At 42.1% G+C, this 20,411-nt stretch overlaps 1 protein-coding gene and 1 long non-coding RNA gene across 2 annotated transcripts; one reads left to right on the top strand and one right to left on the bottom strand.

Moving 5' to 3' along the window:
* The first annotated feature begins 332 nt into the window (after nucleotides 1–332).
* On the top strand, nucleotides 333–19,537 carry LOC105889457. Its single transcript, XM_031560357.2, has 48 exons — nucleotides 333–504; nucleotides 1,089–1,146; nucleotides 1,728–1,775; nucleotides 2,120–2,200; nucleotides 2,458–2,535; nucleotides 2,722–2,781; nucleotides 4,559–4,621; nucleotides 4,740–4,805; nucleotides 4,926–5,003; nucleotides 5,238–5,282; nucleotides 5,471–5,569; nucleotides 5,726–5,797; nucleotides 6,089–6,148; nucleotides 6,301–6,369; nucleotides 6,463–6,531; nucleotides 6,614–6,682; nucleotides 6,999–7,055; nucleotides 7,168–7,218; nucleotides 7,445–7,501; nucleotides 7,590–7,658; nucleotides 8,222–8,293; nucleotides 8,417–8,482; nucleotides 8,611–8,682; nucleotides 8,935–8,985; nucleotides 9,087–9,158; nucleotides 9,305–9,373; nucleotides 9,722–9,784; nucleotides 9,886–9,954; nucleotides 10,086–10,148; nucleotides 10,249–10,317; nucleotides 10,604–10,666; nucleotides 10,764–10,832; nucleotides 10,966–11,028; nucleotides 11,129–11,197; nucleotides 11,446–11,514; nucleotides 11,812–11,883; nucleotides 12,101–12,172; nucleotides 12,303–12,374; nucleotides 12,520–12,588; nucleotides 12,684–12,737; nucleotides 13,471–13,542; nucleotides 13,768–13,836; nucleotides 14,380–14,442; nucleotides 14,822–14,905; nucleotides 15,076–15,115; nucleotides 15,282–15,333; nucleotides 15,534–15,948; nucleotides 16,426–19,537. The coding sequence occupies exons 2-48, from the start codon at nucleotides 1,096–1,098 to the stop codon at nucleotides 18,289–18,291; spliced, it is 5,241 nt and encodes a 1,746-aa protein (XP_031416217.1). The 5' UTR covers nucleotides 333–504; nucleotides 1,089–1,095; the 3' UTR covers nucleotides 18,292–19,537.
* On the bottom strand, nucleotides 3,517–4,403 carry LOC116218448. The gene is made up of 2 exons (XR_004162860.2): nucleotides 3,896–4,403; nucleotides 3,517–3,812 (listed from the first exon to the last, which is right to left on the bottom strand). It is a non-coding gene; the product is annotated as an uncharacterized LOC116218448 (long non-coding RNA).
* Nucleotides 19,538–20,411: the final 874 nt, after the last annotated feature.

Genomic DNA, 20,411 nt, shown 5'->3' on the forward strand with positions numbered 1-20,411 from the left:
ACAACACAGGTTGAATACAATAGCGCAAGGGAGACAAGAAGGTCACCTGAAACAAGTATGGCTTCCCATCTTTATCACATACTGGTGTGATGACTCAGGAGCCATGTCGCCTCTTTTCCGCTTGCCCAGAGGTAACCACGCCCCAGTCCCAGGTGAATTGACAAAGGTGCAAAGGAGGAGTGGTCTAGGTGTCATTATGAGGAGTCCGCCTGTGTTCCATCATTTCAAACCAACAACAACAAAATTGTGGTGTAAGGTCTCCCGAGTTTCGAGTTCCATATTGTGGGAAAGCCTAACGCGTGAGTCACAGTTACACAAACAACCGTGTCAAATCCGCCTGTAGATTACCTTGTGATAATCCGTCCGCCGTCCGCGTTGTTGTCTGTGAGTTTTGAATTAGGCTGTAAATTCAGTACAGATGTGATGGTTGGGCGTGGTTACATTTTTGGAAGTTGTTCCTATCCTGCCTACTGTCCATAAAGAATGTTTGGACGGAGAATCGAGGTAGGAGACTGTTGCTGTACGTTAACACGGTGTTATTTAGACGAAATATGATTACTTATTTGTATGCCACTAGCAGAGTATGATACGTCCGTGATTTTTCTTTTTTGCACATCCATTTTTCATCGACGGTTTTTGGAAGTGCTCCCTTTCGGTTAATAGATTGGTTGGACGGACAAAAATACATTGGCTGTTGGGCTGCAGTAGCCTACTATTTGTATGTGCCAGTTTGGGAAATTATTCCTTCCTTTCTCTGTCGACAGCGTTGTTTATCTGTAAAACCGAAAATTTGACGCTTTGACGGGTCGACTCACACTTCACAAATATTCACCCCGGCACTTTTATGTACAAAAATGACGGAACATGATAGAACAACAAAGCGCAATACATGAGAACACGTGTAGAGGTTTTCATGCGTGTTTACACATATGTGCGCTATTTGAGATAGTTGTGTTTCACATTAAATAACTCCCACTCGCAGTACACTGATTAAAGTCTGCAGTGTCACGTTGTTTTGGGAAGCCTGCCTCCCTACTTTAGTGTAAGAGGTCACGGTCGTGTTGAGACTTGTTGGTTGTGTGTTGTAGAGTTAAGATGGAGCAGTGCATGGCGAGACCAGAAGTTAAAAAGAAAAAAACAGCACAGGTGAGTGTGAATGTGCCCATGCTAAACAAAGGACTTTGGGTGTTTGGTAAAATGTCAGTTCACACACCTATTGTGCACACACAAAACTGCTTCTGTGTACAATTACTAACGAAGTCCTTAATGGCAGCTTGGTCAACAGTACAGTGTCAGTGAAGTTAATGGAAGCATATCCAAGAAAGGAGTTTGTTCAAGTAATCTATTGCCACTTGATTAAAATAGAGGGATATATTCACATGTATTTACATTTGTGGGTTAACTAATCTTGTGTTGCTTGTCATACATTTTATACCAGTCATGTGTTTATTCGAGAACTTTGTGAGATGGAGAATTTATACACACCATGCTCAGGTTGTTTGACATTAACAGCTATCTCAAGTTGGCCCTTGTGCTCTTAACGGATTCGGTTCGTTTTTTCCCTAACACACTTTTATAATTCCAATTTACCTGTGTACTGATGATATTAAGAATGGCACAAATAGACCAGGAACCAACTTGTGATAAACAGCATAAGAAGTGCTTTTGAATTACAATTTCTTCCCATTCCATGTGCCTAAATCACTTCATCTCTCTCATCTTTGAAGCCAAGACCCCAATCCACTCCTCCAAAGCCTCCAAAGCACTCCCCTGAGGTATCGTCCAGTCTTCTGTGTGTGTGTCCTTCTCTGTGTGTGTGTCCTTCTCTGTGTGTGTGTGTGTGTGTGTGTGTGTGTGTGTGTGTGTGTGTGTGTGTGTGTGTGTGTGTGTGTCCTTCTGTGTGTGGTGTCCTTCTGTGTGTGTGTGTCTCCTTCTGTGTGTGTGTGTCCTTCTGTGTGTGTGTGTGTGTGTGTGTGTCCTTCTGTGTGTGGTGTCCTTCTGTGTGTGTGTGTCCGTACGCTGGGTTGTCTCCACCAGTTATTCTGTTTTGTCTGAGTGTAAATGCATGCCACAGTAGGTATTCACCGCAGACATGGTAAACCGTGCTTCCCTATTTCAGCTCAGCGGAAACCGCCCAGAGACACAGAGGAAGGAGAACCCAGTTAAGACACCAGCTGCTCCTCTCAAACCCAGTGATGTGGTACGTTTTTGTATTTAGTTGTTTATTTTTAATTAATTTTATGCTGTTAAAAACACTTATTTGCAAAGTCAGTGAAGCAAATGACTGCTGCTAAAACCTCTCTAACCTCCTTTCTTATTTGTAGTGCCATCATGCAAGCACCTGACAGCCATTCTTGTGCCATTCATCTTATGGGGGCTTCTTCTTCATATGTAAAATGTATTGTACTTTGAGTGTCACTCTTACTTACTACAGTTGAAATCTTTTGCTTTCATAAGGCCAACATGAACAGAATCCAGAGGGTGAAGGAGACAACAGCCCAAACCCCAGTTATCCCTCCTAGGCCAACAGAGAAGGTGGGACTAAAACATTGTCTGATAAGTAAAATATATATTTGTATAATATTACTCATGAGCATATCTGGCAACCAGCCTCCAGAATGGTTCACCTTTGTCCTTTAATGCCGTAGCATTTGTTTGAGATTGTATGTAGCTTTGTGTTACTGTTCCTGGTGGTTGACATCAGTGTTTTTAATACCTCAGGAACTCAGTAACACTGTGTCATTCAGACGGTATCAGACAACAAGAACCCAGGATAATCAGGTATGTCGACACAACTCTTCTCGGCTAATCCGTCTTGTTCTCCTGCTGCTTGTTGTCGTCTGTGAATATCTCATACTGTTTGTGGTTTTGTAAATTCTGATTCTGGGTAATAACACAGGCAAAGCCACACCACAACCAGTCATCCCACCCAGGCCCTCAGAGGAGGGGAAACAAACTCTTCTTGCTTTTATATCATGTCTGTCATTAAGGTCCTTAATAGTACACAAAGTTTATCAAGAAGCTGAAAACTTCAGGAGAAAGGTATATAAAGGCCAGGGGTTTATTTTAAATGTGTGGAGATGAGCAAGTTCATCATGGGAGTAGAGCTTGAAGTCATAGGGTTGATTTAAAACAGAAAAGTAGAACGGTGAAAGGTGTGTTTTCTTTGTGGTGGACAGACTTCATGGCAATCCCTGACCAATATTTAAAAACTTCAATTTGTACCCGTCACAAAATGTCGGCCATGTTTGGAGCTGCATGACTACTCTGGTTATAGCTTTCCCATTCTCTTCTCCTCAACCAGTGTTAATATCTTTACTAGTCTTGTGTGTGTAAAAAGCATTCAGAAAGTATTCAGACACATTCACATCTCACTTTTTGTTGCAGCCTTATGCTAAAAGTTTAAACTAAAGTTTCCCCTCATCAGTCCACACTTAATACCCCATAATGATAAAGCGAAAAACAGGATTTTAGAAATGTTTGCAAATGTATTAAAAAGGAAAAACTGATATCACATTGACATATGTATTCAGACCCTTTACTCAGTACCTAGTTGAAGCACCTTTGTTAGCGATTACAGCCTCAAGTCTTCCTGGGTATGATGCAACAGGCTTTGGGGATTTCTCTGCCATTCGTCTCTGCAAATCCTCCCAGGTTCTGCCAGGTTGGATGGGGACCGTCGGTGGACAGTCATTTTCAGGTCTCTCCAGAGATGTTTGATTGGGTTCAAGTCAAGACCACTCAAGGGCATTCACGGAGTTGTTCCCAAGTCACTCCTGCATCGTGTTGGCTGTGTGCTGAGGGTCATTGTCCTGTTGGAAGGTGAACAATTCGGCCCGGTCTGAGGGCCTGAGCTCTCTGGACCAGGTTTTCACGAAGGATATATCCGTCCTACCTCCATTCAGCTTTTCCTCAACTTGTCAGAAGGCCCTTCTCAGTTTGGCTGGGCGACCAGCTCTAGGTAGAGTCCTGGTCGTTCCAAACTTCTTCCATTTAAGAATTATGGAAGCCACTTGGGATCCTTCATTGCAGAAGACATTTTTTTTGTAGCCTTCCCCAGATCTGGGCCTTGACACAGGCCGGTCTCTGATCTCTGCAGGCAGTTCCTTTGACCTCATAGCTTGGTTTTTACTCTGATTTACATTGTCAGCTGTGAGACCTCATATAGACAGGTGTGTGCTTTTCCAAATCATGTGGAATCAATTGAATTTACCACAGGTGGACCCAAATCAAGGTGTAGAAACATCTCTCAGATGATCAAGAGAAATGGGAGGCACCTGAGATACATTTCAAGTGATATAGCAAAGGGTCTGAATACTTATGTCAGTGTGATATTTTAGTTTTTCCTTTTCAATAAATTTGCAAAAAAAAATCTAAAATCCTGTTTTTGCTTTGTCATTAGGGGGGGGGGAGAGTGTAGATTGTAGAGCATTTAAATGATGTTAGCTTGAGGCTGCAACATAATAAAATGTGAACAAAACTGAAATGAGCAATGGAATAATGTATTTCTGACTGTCTTTTCTGGCTGTATTTCTGAAGATATTTTATCTTGCCCTAGCTTTCTAAAGAGAAGGACCCAGAATTTTCTGAAATAGCCAAAGAGGAAACAGATTTCAGACAGGTAGCTTGATGCTTTTTGTGAATAAAACTAGTGTCCTGAAACACGACGTAAGTCATTATTTTCCATATTGTTTTACTGTGTGCCATTTTGTCAATTGAAGCATTCTGACGTCTTTCAGGGGAAAGTAGCCATGCTCACACAGATGTTCCAGAAAGGTCCCAATGAAGAAGCTCCTACTTTCATAGTGAGTGTATACATTTGAGTCACTGTTGAGGTGCAACTTAAACTTTTCTGTTTCTGTTCTGTTTATTTTCTTCTTATCCTCATATTATTATTATTTAATTGCGTGTAATACCTCCACCAGAGCTATGTATCAGACTCTAATTCCCCGAAACCTAAAGAGAAGACTGAAGCTGAGAAACCCACCACTGAAAATAAGAAGGTATGCTTTTAAAGCAAGACAGTATGTTTTTAAAATAAGAAGATATTTCCTGTGTAGATCAGGGCTCATTCCTCTGCAACACAGCTTAATTAACCATGATATTAATTGTGTTGCTCAGGAATGTGTTCACTGTTTCTGGAGGAGTTTCGGGTTTCCATAAAGCTGTGTGTGCAATGTGTTTTGCAATAGCCAGTGTGTGGGTGGGTTTCTGTGTAACAGTTGTATGTGTGCTAGGGTGGACTCAAAGGAATGCTGAAGTCCAATCTGTTAAAATCACAGGTATGGTCACTGTCTATGCAACTGAGAAACCAGCTACTTGCCTGTGTACTGTATGTTACCCATTGATTGAAAATAATGTTTGAATCACCTGCCTTCTACTGTTAAAATGTAGTAGGGTCGTAGTTGGGTCGTGCCCCTTCACTATCAAACAGCGATGATGACCACGTGCCTTTTCCCACTTACTCTAGACCAGCGTGGAGACCACTCTCTCTGCTGAGGAGCCCGAACCAGAGAGGGACCAGTCTGGTGATGAGGTCGAACTGGAGAGACCGAAGGAGGGCAAACATGTAAGTGTGTGTGTGTGTGTGTGTGTGTGTGTGTGTGTGTGTGTGTGTGTGTGTGTGTGTGCGCATATGAGTGGCAGAGATGGAAAAGAGCCAGCAACTACCAGGTGGTGTTCAAGCCCTGAACTGGAAGTAAATCCATTCTCTGTGTTCTTTCAGGGGAAAGGGGGGTTCATGGCTGGAATGTTCAGAGGCATCCAGAAAGAGAAGACAACCGCTCCTCTCGTAAGGGTATGTATGTGTGTATAAAAGTACGGATATATTTTAATGGGCTACGTTGGTTCTACAACAAAATTCAGTTAAATATTTTGCAGTAGATGTCATTATGATTATAACTATTCGACTGAAGCAGGGTTCAACCTTCTAAACTGCCTAAGTAGGGTAGAGAAGAGAGGGTACAAACCTGGAGCCTCAGTCAATAGATTAAAATCTGAGCCTTCAGGGCAATATAAGGCCTCGCCACTTTCTGTCTTGCTGTTGTTGTTTCTTCCTGTGCTTTTCACAGTTAAATGTGCTCTGCAGGTGAGCCCAGCAAACAGTGACACAGAGAACGCAGAGGAGGCGGAACCTGTGGAAACCAAAGTAAGCAGATCTACACTTTAAAAGTCTCTTTAAAAACTAGGGATCCCAGACACTCACTCATATTTACACATATATATCAGTTTATGGCTGTTCTGTTCCTTTATTCATATATATTTTACATTCCTTACCTGAAAACACTCTTTGCCTGGAAGGTGAAAGGCGGTATGTTCAGTGGAATGTTCAAGAAACCCAGACCTTCACAAGATGTGACACTTGCACAGGTGAATCATGTATTATTTTGGCAGTCCAATGGATTCAGACTTTCGGTATGAAACATGTGACCCTAACCTTCAGTGTTTTACTCTGTATCCCAGGACAACCTCTCTGTCCATAGTGATCTCTCAGTCAGTGATGATGACAGTCTCTCTGACCACAACGTTAAGGTGGGTCCGTGTGCTGTTTATGCCAGGGTGAAAATTATATATAGTTGAATTATATATCTTCTATGTTTTGTGTTCACCTCAGGGGACAGGAGGTGTTCTGACTAGAATGTTTAAAAAGGCTCCCAAGTCTACAAACACTCAAGCCGAAGAGGTATCGACTAGAAACTATGGAAATGTTTTTTCTAAAGCGGCATATTGTCATGTTTTTTGCCCTTTGTAGATAGTTGCATTTCTTAATGCCTTGCCTTGAAGTATATGTAAGATTTTGTTTTCCTTGAAGTATATGTACGATGATGTTTTCTTTGAAAAAGTAGATGCACAGTTACCTATTAGCCTCTTATAACAATACTGCTAAGGTTTCTCTGAGCACAATATGTACATGGATCTGTTTTCATATGACTGCTGTATGCCTTCTGCTGGTAGAGCAGGTGTTTATCAGGGTGTGTTATTTGCGTCTTTCCTACTAGGAAACTGGCATTCTGACTAAGTCTCCCAAACCTTCTGAAGATGGCGGCTCTAGAGAAGTAAGCTTTGGCTCCGTTGCATTAATCAAGGTGGCAGGGTTCTTTTTCTTTTTTTAATCAGTGAAGGAGTTCACAGTATTCCTCTTGCTGACCAAACCTCCCTCTCTTTCAGGACTTTTCCGTGCATAGAGAGCTCTCAGCCAGCAATGACAGTCTCTCGGAGGTAAAGGAGCTCATGGAGTTGTTTGTTTATGTTCAACAATCACAGTCCTACGTCTTGTGTCTTATCATCATGACCATGGTCATGATTATTGTCGCTATCATAATAGTTTTTTTCTTCATTGTTGTCGTTATTGTTGTTGTTGTTGCTGCTGCTGCCGCTGCTGCTGCTGCTGCAACTATCATTACCAAAGCTTTAACCTCTGAATAATCCTTTACCTGTGTGGTAGAAGAAAGGAGGTCTTTTCAGTGGCATTTTCAAGAAGGCCCCCAAAGCCACTGATGAGGTAGTAACACTGCAAAGTACAGAGACTCCAAAATACAGCTGCTGTTGTTGCTTGATATCTGATCTCATATAGATGCTTGTTTTCACAGGAAAACCGTTCATTGCATGAAAAACTCTCAGCGAGTAACGACAGTCTCTCTGAACACACCAACACTAAAGTAGGTGGTCTCAAGCTTTTAAAATGTATTTGTTTAGAGCAGTGTTTCCCAAAGTCTGGACTGGGCCCACCAAGGGGGGTGTGAAGGGGTGAAGAAAACAGAATGAGAAACCTAAACAACCAATTACAATTCACATTTTAGTGGCAGTGCATAGTAGCCTATAGCTAACCTATTTGGTGATTAGTTGTATAGCCTACTTTTTACTTATATATTATAGCCAGGGCCTACCATTTAGCCTAAATGTTAGAGGGGATAGTTAGCCTAATTATTAATACAATGGGCACGCACCTTAAATGAAGATTTTATGAATGGATCACCAAGTGAGAAGTTTAAACAAGAGCTCTGATCAAATAAAATCAATTTAAGTCTAACTGAGTGATTTAAATTAATTTGAAAATGTATGGGCATCTGTTTGTTTTTGGTCAAAAGTGAAATTGCAGGTAATATGTCAGTGTCTCAATCTTTGCACTGTGGTGGTGGTGGGGCAACTATTTTACATTGACAAAGGGGGGCCTGCCACGAAAGCATTTATGTAATTGGCATAATTATGGACTGTCCTTCAGAAAGGAGGAATGTTGGGTGGAATGTTCAAGAAGTCTCCTAAGTCTACAGAGATCTCTCCTGCTCCTGATGAGGTGACTATTTAGTGTATACATTTTGGCTAACAGTCATCACATTAAGTAGGTTTTACTGAGTAAATATTTGTTACCGCCAGCCTTTATATATATATTTGATTGGCAAGATCAACTTTCTTTCAGGACAAGCAGCCTTCTAATGACGAGCTCTCAAGAAGCACTGATGACCTATCTGAAAACAGCTCTAAGGTGGGTATGCAATTGGAATTATATATGATGTAGTTAGGTATTGTAAGTTTGTCGTATTATTGCAATATAAGATGAAATTATAACGTGTTGTGGGTAATTTATCTCTTGGGGAAACTTGTGCATTTTAGGAGAAGGGTAACGTGTTCAGTGGGTTATTCAGGAAACCCCAGAAGCGAGATGTGGATGCTCCATTTGAAGAGGTAATGTTGCAGCTGCCCTGGCACTGTGTTTGTGGCTTGGTTCTGTTACTGGTGGAGCCTCTGAGAAAAGTTTGCACATAGATTAATAAAATGGTGTTACTATTGTTAAGACGTGGTGGAAGATGGCATTTTAGTTTGTCACTACCAACATGTCACTTGTATATGTGAGCAGAGTTCATATATGTGATGAACAGCCTCTGAAGTGAAACATTGCATTATGAGTAAGTGTGCTTTTGTTGGTGTCTCTCGAAGGACAAGCAATCTCTGCACGGAGAACTGTCAGCCAGTGATGATAAGCCCAAAGTGAGTCAAGCTAAACTATTAACTTTAGAAATCAGTGGAGACGTTTAATCTTTCGACTTCTGAAAAATTCCTTGATGCATTCTATCATGATGTCCAAACAGGAGAAAAGCGGGATTTTTGGTGTAATTTTAAAAAAATCCCCCAAACCCCCTGAGGAAGACAAGGGTGCTCAGGTAAGGGATGTTTCTGTGATTGTATGTTTCAGGCTGATATAGGGAGCTATGTATGGAAATGTAATTGTGTGTGTGTGTGTGTGTGTGTGTGTGTGTGTGTGTGTGTGTGTGTGTGTGTGTGTGATATATAATTTTTTTGAATCCAGGATAAGGACTCATTATCCACTGAATTGTCAGCCAGTACTGATGACCTCTCTGAGAACACTAAACCTAAAGTAAGTGGAATCTGACCTGCTGGTCATTCAAGTTTACATAGAGTGAAATGCTCGTGTAGTTCCATAGTATTCTTTTGTAAGAGTTTCTTTCTATTATAAGGCTTATGAGTTATGATTTATAAAGTAATATGTTTTTTGTTTTCTATGAGCTTGCCCTTGCCCGTTTCACCTTTGCGTTTAGATTTAGGGGGTCCAGGTTTTGAGTGGTATAAAGTGGATTGGTACAATGTTCATTGTCAGTGTCTACATGAATGAAAATCGAACTGAGTTGAAATGTTATACCTCGACATTGGGTTGTAGTTCCCTGTAGTTCTGTTATGATCTGAAATCCATTCTTTTCTGTTTCAGGAGAAAGGAGGTGTGTTTGGTGGTATGTTCAAGAAGCCAAAACTTCGTGAGGGCTCAGATGAGGTAGCTGCATGCTGTACAGTATCTGAAGTAGTCATCCAACTGTGGTTTGCATTACTTGCAGACAATTTTTCTTTTTCACCCATAATACATTTGTGTTTCAGGATAAAGACTCATTATCCTCTGAATTGTCAGCCAGTACTGATGATCTGTCTGAGAACACTAAACCTAAGGTAAGTGTGAGCTGACCTTCTGATTTAGGTCCTCCTATTTTAAGGTTTATAAGTTATGAGAATTCTCCATGATTATGCCCTGGCCTCCATAACTCCCTTGTTATTTTCATGTTCATTGTTTGCCGTTTCAGGAGAAAGGGGGGGTGTTTGGTGGTATGTTCAAGAAGCCAAAACCCCGGGATGGCTCCGATGAGGTAACTCCCGCACTCTCAAGACTACCTTTATAATCTCAGATGTGTTATGCATATGATTGACAATTTTCTTGTTCACATATAATGATTGTTCTTGTTTCAGGATAAGTACGTATTATCCACTGAACTGTCAGCCAGTACTGATGATCTGTTGGAAAACCCCAGACCAAAAGTAAGTGTGAGCTGGCGTCTCTGTCTTTTTGATTTCAGCTTTAATTAATGAAGTGCTAGTAATTCCATCATTATTATGTGAAGGTTTCTTCCTGTTTTAAGATTTATAAGTAATATGTAAGAATAAAATTACGTTTTTTTTATTTATTTATTTAAAAAAAAAAAAAAAATTGCCCTTGACTCGGTCACCTTTATGCTTGCTGTTCATTGTCAGTGTCTCTATCTAAATGAATGCAGTTGAGTTGAAATGAAATGTGACACCATGAGTCCATTCTTTGCTGTTTCAGGAGAAAGGAGGTGTGTTTGGTGGTATGTTCAAGAAGCCAAAACCTCGTGAGGGCTCAGATGAGGTAACTGCATGCTGTAGAGTTTTTGATGTAGTCATCCAACTGGTTTGCATTACTTGCAGACAATTTCTTTTTCACCCATAATACATTTGTGTTTCAGGATAAAGACTCATTATCCTCTGAATTGTCAGCCATTACTGATGATCTGTCTGAGAACACTAAACCTAAGGTAAGTGTGAGCTGACCTTCTGATTTAGGTCTCCTCCTATTTTAAGGTTTATAAGTTATGAGAATTCTCCATGATTATGCCCTGGCCTCCATAACTCCCTTGTTATTTTCATGTTCATTGTTTGCCGTTTCAGGAGAAAGGGGGGGTGTTTGGTGGTATGTTCAAGAAGCCAAAACCCCAGGATGGCTCCGATGAGGTAACTCCCGCACTATCAAGACTACCCTTTTAATCTCGGATGGGTTATGCATATGATTGACATTTTTTTTGTTCACATATAATGATTGTTCTTGTTTCAGGATAAGGACTTATTATCCACTGAACTGTCAGCCAGCACTGATGATCTGTTGGAGAACACCAGACCAAAAGTAAGTGTGATCAGTTTTGATATCGGCTTTAATTAATAAAGTGCTAGTAATTCCAGCATTATTATGTGAAGGTTTCTTCCTGTTTTAAGATTTATAAGTAATAATAAAATGACGTTTTATTTTGGGTTTTGTTGCCCTTGACTCTGTCACCTTTGTGCTTGCTGTTCATTGTCAGTGTCTCTATCTAAATGAATGCAGTTGAGTTGAAATGAAATGTGACACCATGAGTCCATTCTTTGCTGTTTCAGGAGAAAGGAGGTGTGTTTGGTGGTATGTTCAAGAAGCCAAAACCTCATGAGAGCTGTCTTCCAGATGAGGTAATGCCCATGTGCCATAGACAACCTTAGTGTTACTTATTTAGTCACCCAGATTGGGCGTCCACTCAGTTTCACTCATGCATAGTTTAAGGATTTTGTGTGTGTGTATGTGTGTGAGACACCCAAGTATGTATAAAGTCAACAGTGCATCTCATGCCTCTGTAGTCTTAACTCAATACTGATATAGAAACGTATTAGAGATACTGTATATCAGATGCTGGATAGAGACCAACATAGTGTAAGATGAACTGTTCCTGTGACTCAGAAGCTTTATGTGTAATTGTTGTGTTGTCGCAGGATAATGCACCGTTGGACAAAAACCTCTCTGCCAGTAATGGTAGTCTGTCTGACAACATTACAACCACAAAGGTAGTGATCTAGATGGTGCTGGGTCTGTATTCCCATCAAATCAAAATACATAATCTTACAAAGAAGAAGAAGAAGCAAGTCTGTGTTTTTGTCTTCTCTGTGTATTTAATGTGTATGCTAAGTAACAGTTCAGGCTTAATGTGTTAATAAAAGTGCTATCCCATAGTACTTCTGCTTGATCCTTTGCAGTAATCTCCATGACGTCTGTATGTTTCAGGAGAAAACCACAGGGTTGAGTGGAATGTTCAGAAGGTCTCCTAAGCCTGTTCTCAAGTCTCAGGCTTCAACGGTATTCACTCAATCACACCTGCCAGTCTAGTCTGATCTGTGTCATGTCTATATTTATATTATTTATTATTTATTGTTAAAATGTGTCTGTAGTGTTTACTTAAGAATCCTTTTTGACTTTCATGTTTTAGGACCCCTTGACTCAGTTTAGTGAACTGTCAGAAAGCAATGACAGCCTTGCTGAGATCAGCAGTTCACAGGCAGTAAGTGAAATTAAACAGTTATGTTGGGTTGAACAAACGTTTCAGGGTTTAAACCAGCCATTTTTAATTCCTCTAATGTCTTCATCACGTAGTAGTGTTTTCTACTGTATCTATAATCATTCTCATCAATTCGATTTTAACCCAGGGCCTTCTATCTGTTGACCCGGAGCTTTCTGGTAGTAAGGATGATCTATCTGACAATAATAATACCAAGGTGAGCTGAGCTCTGCACATTGTCAGTTCTCATACTTATCTCTCACCTACTGTTTCGGTGTCAACTAAAAAAAAAAAAGTTTGGTTTTGTAACAGGAGAAGAAAGGAATGCTGGGAATTTTCCGGAGGTCACCAAGACCTGCAGAACAGGTAATAGCCGAGAAAACTTCACTAAGGCAGTGTTTCAGAACAGTCAGACGTATCATTCGCACACAAATCCCATAACACATAATGTGGAGACAAACAAAGAGTTCAATTGAAGACAAACAATAGGACCCACTTACTCCTCCAAAACTATGAGTGAATATTTTCCAGTCTTTGTGTTATCTAACACTCGTTGTTGTCAAGAGCAATTGGTGTCTCACTCACCGAGACTGTGACGCATCCCAGTATTTTTCCTATGAGTCATTACCTGTCTGTACTTACCTGCTGAGAACATCTACATCACATATGTGAGACAAGAGGGTTTTTTTTATGCATTATCTGAAATCATTTTTCATTGCATTCAGCAGGAATGCTTTCTCTCTGCCACAATCTTTCCATCTTAAAAACAATAAAACATAAAGTTATATGGTGATAATGTCTGAACCATGTAAAATAAATGATTCAAGGCATACATTTGCAGCTCAATAGAATGTAATTGACATTGCTCATACAAGCACCTCTTTGGATGCATTTACTTTGATTCTGTTTGTCTGCTGTGGAATCTGTCAGATTTGTTATTAAAAGCTGTATCCTTCACTGAATTAGCATGTTTATGATGTTTGACACTGACTGACACTGAGCTGCTAGTGTGTCTGTGTGTGTGTGCGCATGCAAAGAAACGTGCGTACATGCATAGGATTTACCATCCGATGAACCATTCTCTGTCTGTCCCTATCAGGCTGGCGCAGATAAAGATGGTGAAGACAAGGGTCTGGTGAGAAGAGGAAGAAGCTTGAAAAAGAAGCAGCGGGTGCGTTCTTCAACCACAAGGAAATAATCTAATAGATCATATCAGACCAATGTGTTCTATATTTAGAAATCAAGTTTGAAGCCTGTGAGAGCCTGCTTGAGCATTGCCACAGTTCCCTTGGGATTGTTAGTGGTACAACCACTACTGTTACAATGTAAAATCTGATTGTCATGATGAGCATGTGATCGTACCTGTTATTGATCCTTGGCTGGTGGTTGCCCCCAGGTTGTGTCCTTCAGAGTGAAGAGGACTCTACCCAGAGTGCCCAAGATATCCCTCGGTCCTTCAGCACGGGTGATGCCTGCATTCTCTCCTGTCACTTCCTCCTCTTCGTCCCTCTCACACAGCTCTAGTTTCGCAGCTCTAGTCTGGTTGCAGTATCACCAATTCAAAAGCATGAGGAACTGACCTGCTCTCACTAGTTATTATGCTAGTTTGTCTGATATTATTTTGTTGTCTTGAATCTGGATACATGATTTATCAGTTTTCCTGTATCACATTATTTGAGTTACACTTCTTTATTTTGGTGGATGTTCAAGATTTTAATCCTGGAAAGTCCATCATACCGATATTGACTGAATGTTTGGTTGTATTGGTCTGTTTCCTGAAATGTTGCTCAGACCTTTTTTGAGTAGGCCACTGCTACAGTAAACTTAATAATACAAGAGGAACTCTAAAGAGGAACCCAACTGAGGAACATAATAGGCAGAAGCCCACAGCATAGTTTTTTCTCTCTCTCTCTCTCAGTTCCTTCTCCTGATGAAAAGGTTATTCCAGGATTGCTGTGAGCATTGTTACTGAAAGTGAACCATTTGCATTTCCTTGTTTTCATCACAGAGCACCAGTCAGGAGTGCCTTATAGAAGAGCCCCTGGAGCTTCAGGAGATGCCTCCGGTGCAGGTTGGACTCAAGCCTATACTCATGACCCCTCTTCAAGCACCTCTCTCCTCATCCTCTCTTTTTCAAACCACCTCTTGAAAGTTTCTTTAAGAACCAATTGCCAAAAATGAGAGAGAGAGAGAGAGAGAATGTTGTTTGAAGACATCTCTCACATAGATTTCTTAATTCTTCAAATATCACTCCCATTAAACACCTTTCACCTAGACTCTTCTAGTAGCATCTCTCTAGTTTAGACTTCCTGTTAATCACTTTTCTTTTAGACGTCTCTGTGTATTATCACCCTCTCCAAAGCTAATCTTTCTGTACACTCAGGTGTTTTTCCTACTGAAGAGTGCACTGAGCCAGCTGACTGTGTGGTGCTGTGTGTCTTCATTCCCAGGAGGCTACAGAGGTGCAGGTGGAGATTCAGGAAGTAGAGATGGCAGCCTACCCCACAGAAGGGAACCCCCTGGAGGCTGAAGGGGTGAGGGGTTCTGTGTGTGTGTCTGACTCATTCTATTCTATACTATTTCTATTGTTTCTTTTATTCTATTCCATTCCATTCTGGCATGCAGCAGTCTCTCCATTCTTCATGGAACATACCTATTCCTGACTCCATTAACATGTTTGTTTCTGATTTTCGCTGTGTCCCAGGAGGGTGAGGGCCTGATGGACTGGTGGAGAACAGTAGAGGGTGAGTGTGCCCCCCCCCCCCCCCCCCCCCCCCCCCCAAAGATAGCTGCTGAGTGTGGCCCACGTCTGCCACAGACCCCACAGTCTCCTATTGCCATGTATTGGTGTAGTTTATACTGATGAGTTTGGGATAATAACGCTTAGATGTTGTGTTATTATTACACCAGGTTGGGATGAGTGGAATGAAACGAAAAAATTTCAGGCGGATGAGGAAGAGGAGTGAGTAGACCTGAGCCTCTTGCCTCCCATTATACACATCCTGCAGTCGTATCAAATGTTTAACTATTGCATTGTCATCCTCTATTCTTCACTGCCATTGCTTTTTGTAATACAACATAATCTAATGTATGTATTTCTTTCTATCTGTCTGTCCATCTCTTTGTCTGTCTGTGCTTTCTTTCTCTCTCTCTCTCTCTCAGGGCTGTGGAGGAGGTCGCTGACCGTGTGTTCATGGCAGCGCGTCTTTTCGTGCACCTCTTTAACCAGCGGGGGGCCTTGCTGCAGCAACGCATTCTGGAGCTGCTGGCGCAGGCCGACGCGGTGGACCACTTCCACAAGAAGACTGTGTCAGCAGCGATCGGAGGTGGCGTGGCCAGTGTGGCAGGCAGTGTGGCCACCATCACAGGCCTCATCCTAGCGCCCTTCACCTTCGGCGCCTCTATCATCGTCACTGCCGTGGGCATCAGCGTGGCAACGGCAGGCAGCATCACTTCAGCGACAGCCAACATCACGGACACCGTGCACGCCAAGATGGACCGCAACAAGGTGGAGAAGATGATCCAGGGCTACCAGGACGAGATCAAGGACATCAGAGAATGCATGGAGTTCGTGCAGGTGAGCTGAGCTGGGCGGAGCTGAGAGGTTAGAGGCGGCAGTTACACTCGCACTCAAAATAACTTCACAGTAGTGAAGCTGTGTGACGCTGCAGTTTTCTTATACCAGAGCGAATTCACCTCTTTTTCTGTAACTGGAGGGCGAAACTTTACAGCAAGGAAAAAAGCGAAAAAGAAAAAAATTGAATCCTATGCAATTTAGTGTAGGTATCCATGCGGCTGCCAGTTAGATTGTAGAATGTGACAGTGACAGTTTTTTCTAATGCATTCACAGTCCACAATTGACACACAGGTCCATAATGCCGCAAATCAAAACCGTTTTACTTGGGCTGTAGTTTAGCTCATCAATGTTGATGAAGCAGATAATTTCTTTGGGTGTAATAAATGTGACTAACAAGCAAGAACGAGAGACAGACAAACATGCTTATATGTATGTATATTAACGCATCCCGCACTCACCACTTTTCTGTGCCTGCAGGAAGGAATGCACAAGCTGGAGGAGTGGGACTTCGAGAAGTACTCAGAGAGCGTGGCTAAGAAGCACCTGCACCACAACATCAAGCATGTGATGAAGGAGGGTGGCCGTGCCGGCAAGGCCCTCATGGTTAACACGGACAAGCTCATCAGCACTTTCCAGGTGCTCGGGGCGGCCGGCGGAGTAGCCAAGGCTGCCCAGGCCATCAGTATCACCACGGGGGTAATGTCAGCCCTCTTTCTTGCCCTCGATGTCTTCTTCCTTGCCAGGGACTCGCATGAGCTGCGCAAGGGCGCCAAGACCAAGTTCGCCACCAAGATCCGTGAGATGTGCAAGGAACTGCAGGATGGCCTACTGGAACTGAACAAGGTCAAGTCCCAGCTGCAGAAGACCATGGACGGGATAGAGGTGGAGGCCTACGAGGAGGAAGGGGAGGAGGAGGATGAAGATGAGGATGAGGAGGATCTGGAGTCGGACCCAGTGAAGCTGGCACAGCTGGAGCAGGAGCTGGATCAGCTGGAGGAGAAACTGGACATGAAGATCCAAGAGCAGCCGAGCAAAGGCATGAGCAAGAAGGGAGAGACCGAGAAGGAGATGAAGAGTGAGAAGGGAAGAGAAAAGGAGACAAAGAGCGAGAAAGAGAAGAAGAATAAAGGTGAAAAGAAGGAAGGGATGACCGGGACAAAGAGCGAGATCATTGAAGAGGACAGAAGGAGTGTGAAGAGTGAAGGCAGGGAGAAGGAGGGAGTGAAGGAAAAACAAGAAACGGAAGAAGAAGAAAAAGTGGAGAAAGCAGAGGCTGAGCTGATTGGTGAGATTCCAAAGGAAGACGCAGAGATGGATGCATCAACCAAGAGCAACACAAAAGAGAGGGATTTGAATAGTGAAAAGGGGGATTTGGTGAACAACAAAAAGGACAGAGCGATGGAAAAAGTAAAAGAAGAGAGACCAACCAGAAGAATGCATCCCATTGACAAACACAACCAAAGCCAGAGAGAAGAGGAAGGGAGTGTGAGGTCTTCGAAGAGCAGTGAAAAGGAAAAGAGCATGACTGAGAGAGCAGCCCTGAGGGATGAGAAAAAGATGACCAGGACACGAGAAGAAGACGAGGCCAACAAGGGCAAGGCCAGGTCTGAAAAGGGAAGTAAAAGTGAAATTGAGAGAGCGACTGCCAATCCAAATGACGGGCATAGGAGAAGGGAAGAGCATGGAGAGAGTAGAAGCCAAATGGGAAGTGAAACTGATGTAGACATCAAAGGAGGGAAAACAGTCACCAAGCCCAAACAGGAGAGAGGTGTAGAGCAGAAGGAGGAGAGAGGAGGGAAGCAGAAAGAGGAGAGAGGAGGAGAATTGAGGGATAGCACGAAGAGGCGAGATGGAGAGAGGGAGGTCAGGGGTGAAAGGTTCAGCAAGCAGGAAGGAGGTACGAACAGGGGTCACCGATCAGAGCAGGGAGAAGGGAGGTGCGAGAGCCTTGTGGGAAGAAAAGAGGCAGACAATGGGAGGAGGAGAGAGAGAGAAGGGGAGAGGAGAGGAAGCACACAGAAGTATGGGAGTGAGAGAGGAGGGGGTGAGGGGAAGAGGGAGAGTGGGCAGGACCACACTGGCGTAAAAGGAAGAAATGTAAAGGAACTGGATGGGGAAAACCAAAGAAGCAGCCAGGAATATGGGAGTGAGAGAGGAGGGGGTAAGGGGAGGAGGGGGAGTGGGCAGGAATACTCCAGTGAGAAACGAAGGAGTGGATCAGAATGGGACAGCAGCAGAAGAAGTGACCGAGAGGCCAGGGAGAGGACAAGCAAGGGAAAGGGGGAAAGGCCTGAGCCCAACTCTCACGGGCGCTCTATTCATCAAGACGACCTCAGCATATAACCTGTATAAAAATATATATGTGCTTGATACATTTCTTATACTTTTAGAGTATAGAAACGTTTGTCATAGTTTTATCTGTGGTGTATTTATAGATACATTTTACTTTTAAGAGGCTATTCTCATATCCAATACATATTCTGAATATCCAATACATATATCATTCTCAGGTGGTGTATCAGGAGTGCCTTTTTGAAACAACTATCCTCTAGGTGTCAGATTTTATATTGCACAGAATCTCATGTGTTCCAAGGTAACTATCCAGAATGCACTTTATTATGGACTACCCTTCAGCATAACTCAGGACCTCGGCATATTTATAATAATTTAAAAGAGATGACCTCATCCCCTTCAACAATGTGCAGGGTGGTGGGTGGATGCATTTTATTCACTGTGGCCATAGAATGTCTGTCAAAAGAAGTGGTGATGTCACCACAGCGCTGTGTATCTGTTTTTAAATTCTCCATGTCCAAGAAAATGACTACTGATGAGGTATATTTTTGATGTATTTAAGGGTGGAATTGTGTTTGCTCATGTCTGTTTGTTTGTTTGGTTGGTTGGTTGGTTGGTTATGTTTAATTGTAAAGGAGAGGATGTCTTTTTTTTTATGTGTTTTTTTTTTATTGTTGCTGTAGATGTTGTGTCAAACATCTCTGGTGTTTTATGCCACTACCACACAAAATGTTGCAATATGTTGGTTTCTTTTGGTATTTGTAATAAATTTCTATACTTTCCCTAGGCCAACTGGTTCTGTTTTTTTTTTAGCCTTTCCCTTTTATTAACTTTTAATTTACCACTCCTGTTTCCCCTGCATGGTTTGGTCTCTCCAAAAGTGTGCTCTTCCTGGACAAACAGTTGCACAATTATACATTATTTGTAGTATTGTAAATCTGTTATGATTAAAACACTGTAACATTACAATATGTACCAAATACCCTATATTCTTCATAACTGTGTGTGTAAATACGGAAGTCTATGGAGGCTGAGAACATACACTGAACAAACTGAATCCTTTAGTTAGTGAAATATGTGGGGTCTGAGAAATGGTAAGTCATTCACGCATATCTTAGTCCTTTTCCTCTCAGCTGTGATGTCACATTTGCCACTAGGAGGCGTAAACGCTGTTCAGACGGATATCGCTGTGGTTGGATTCTTCATTCTGGCGGAAGGTTGTTGATATTTGAGTTGACAGTCAAATTACACCCGTTCCTTCCATGCTCCTGACGCAACGTATTGATTGGCTGCATTTGTTTATGGCCATTATGTTTGTTCTAGTGCCAGGACTGTGTAGGCCTACGAACACCGGAGGTGTTGTGAGCGCATACGCAAAATGGACAGCTAGAGGAGCGAAGAGCAATTGGCTGAATTAGACAAAAAGTCTATTGAATAGGAATCGCAGACTTCACGTCGAACTGTCAGAAGCTATCTGTTATGAGTGATATCCATTTATAAGGGTTGCGAATATAACGGCATTTTATTAATTGAATGGCTGCAATCACCTGTGGGTGTTAAGAAGGTGAACTTAATTAAATGTAAGGCTGCGAGGCGCCTTATAAAAAAAACTTTGTTTACTGGATCATGATCATCTGCAGATTAATCATAATACAGATCTAGCTGCAGTGCAAAATCCTGACCTTAAGAAATTGACATGTGACTCCTTCCTAAGAAGGAAACAAGGGCATTTCTTTTGTGACACAGCATTTCTCTGGCGAGAGTAAAGCGGTGTTTCAAGACCTGAAACAAGGAAGCAGGTGAAAAGATTTAAAGACAAGATAGTGTTCTGAAAAACTTAGACATGCACGTCATTGTAAAAGCCTGATGAAGCCAGAGCATTGTACTGTCTGCTGTATATGTATAGGGGGATGTTTGGACAAGTCTACCTGGGTCTTCCCATCGGGTCTTACGTCTATGAGTGATTCTGTTCAAGTTCAATTCTGTGTTTATATTTTATAAGACAAAACTGCTTCACACATATAGTATGTCATTTTTTTCATGCAAGTCATGTAAGACATACTGATAGCAATTTACTAAACTATAATTTGACCCGCTTGAGAGCGTGGAAAACACATATGCTCCAAGTAAAGGTAATGTCCAGGGTTAAGGTTGGTGTTTGTATTAGGATA

Source organism: Clupea harengus, chromosome 22 (genome assembly GCF_900700415.2).
Source record: "Clupea harengus chromosome 22, Ch_v2.0.2, whole genome shotgun sequence".
Lineage (NCBI taxonomy): Eukaryota > Metazoa > Chordata > Actinopteri > Clupeiformes > Clupeidae > Clupea > Clupea harengus.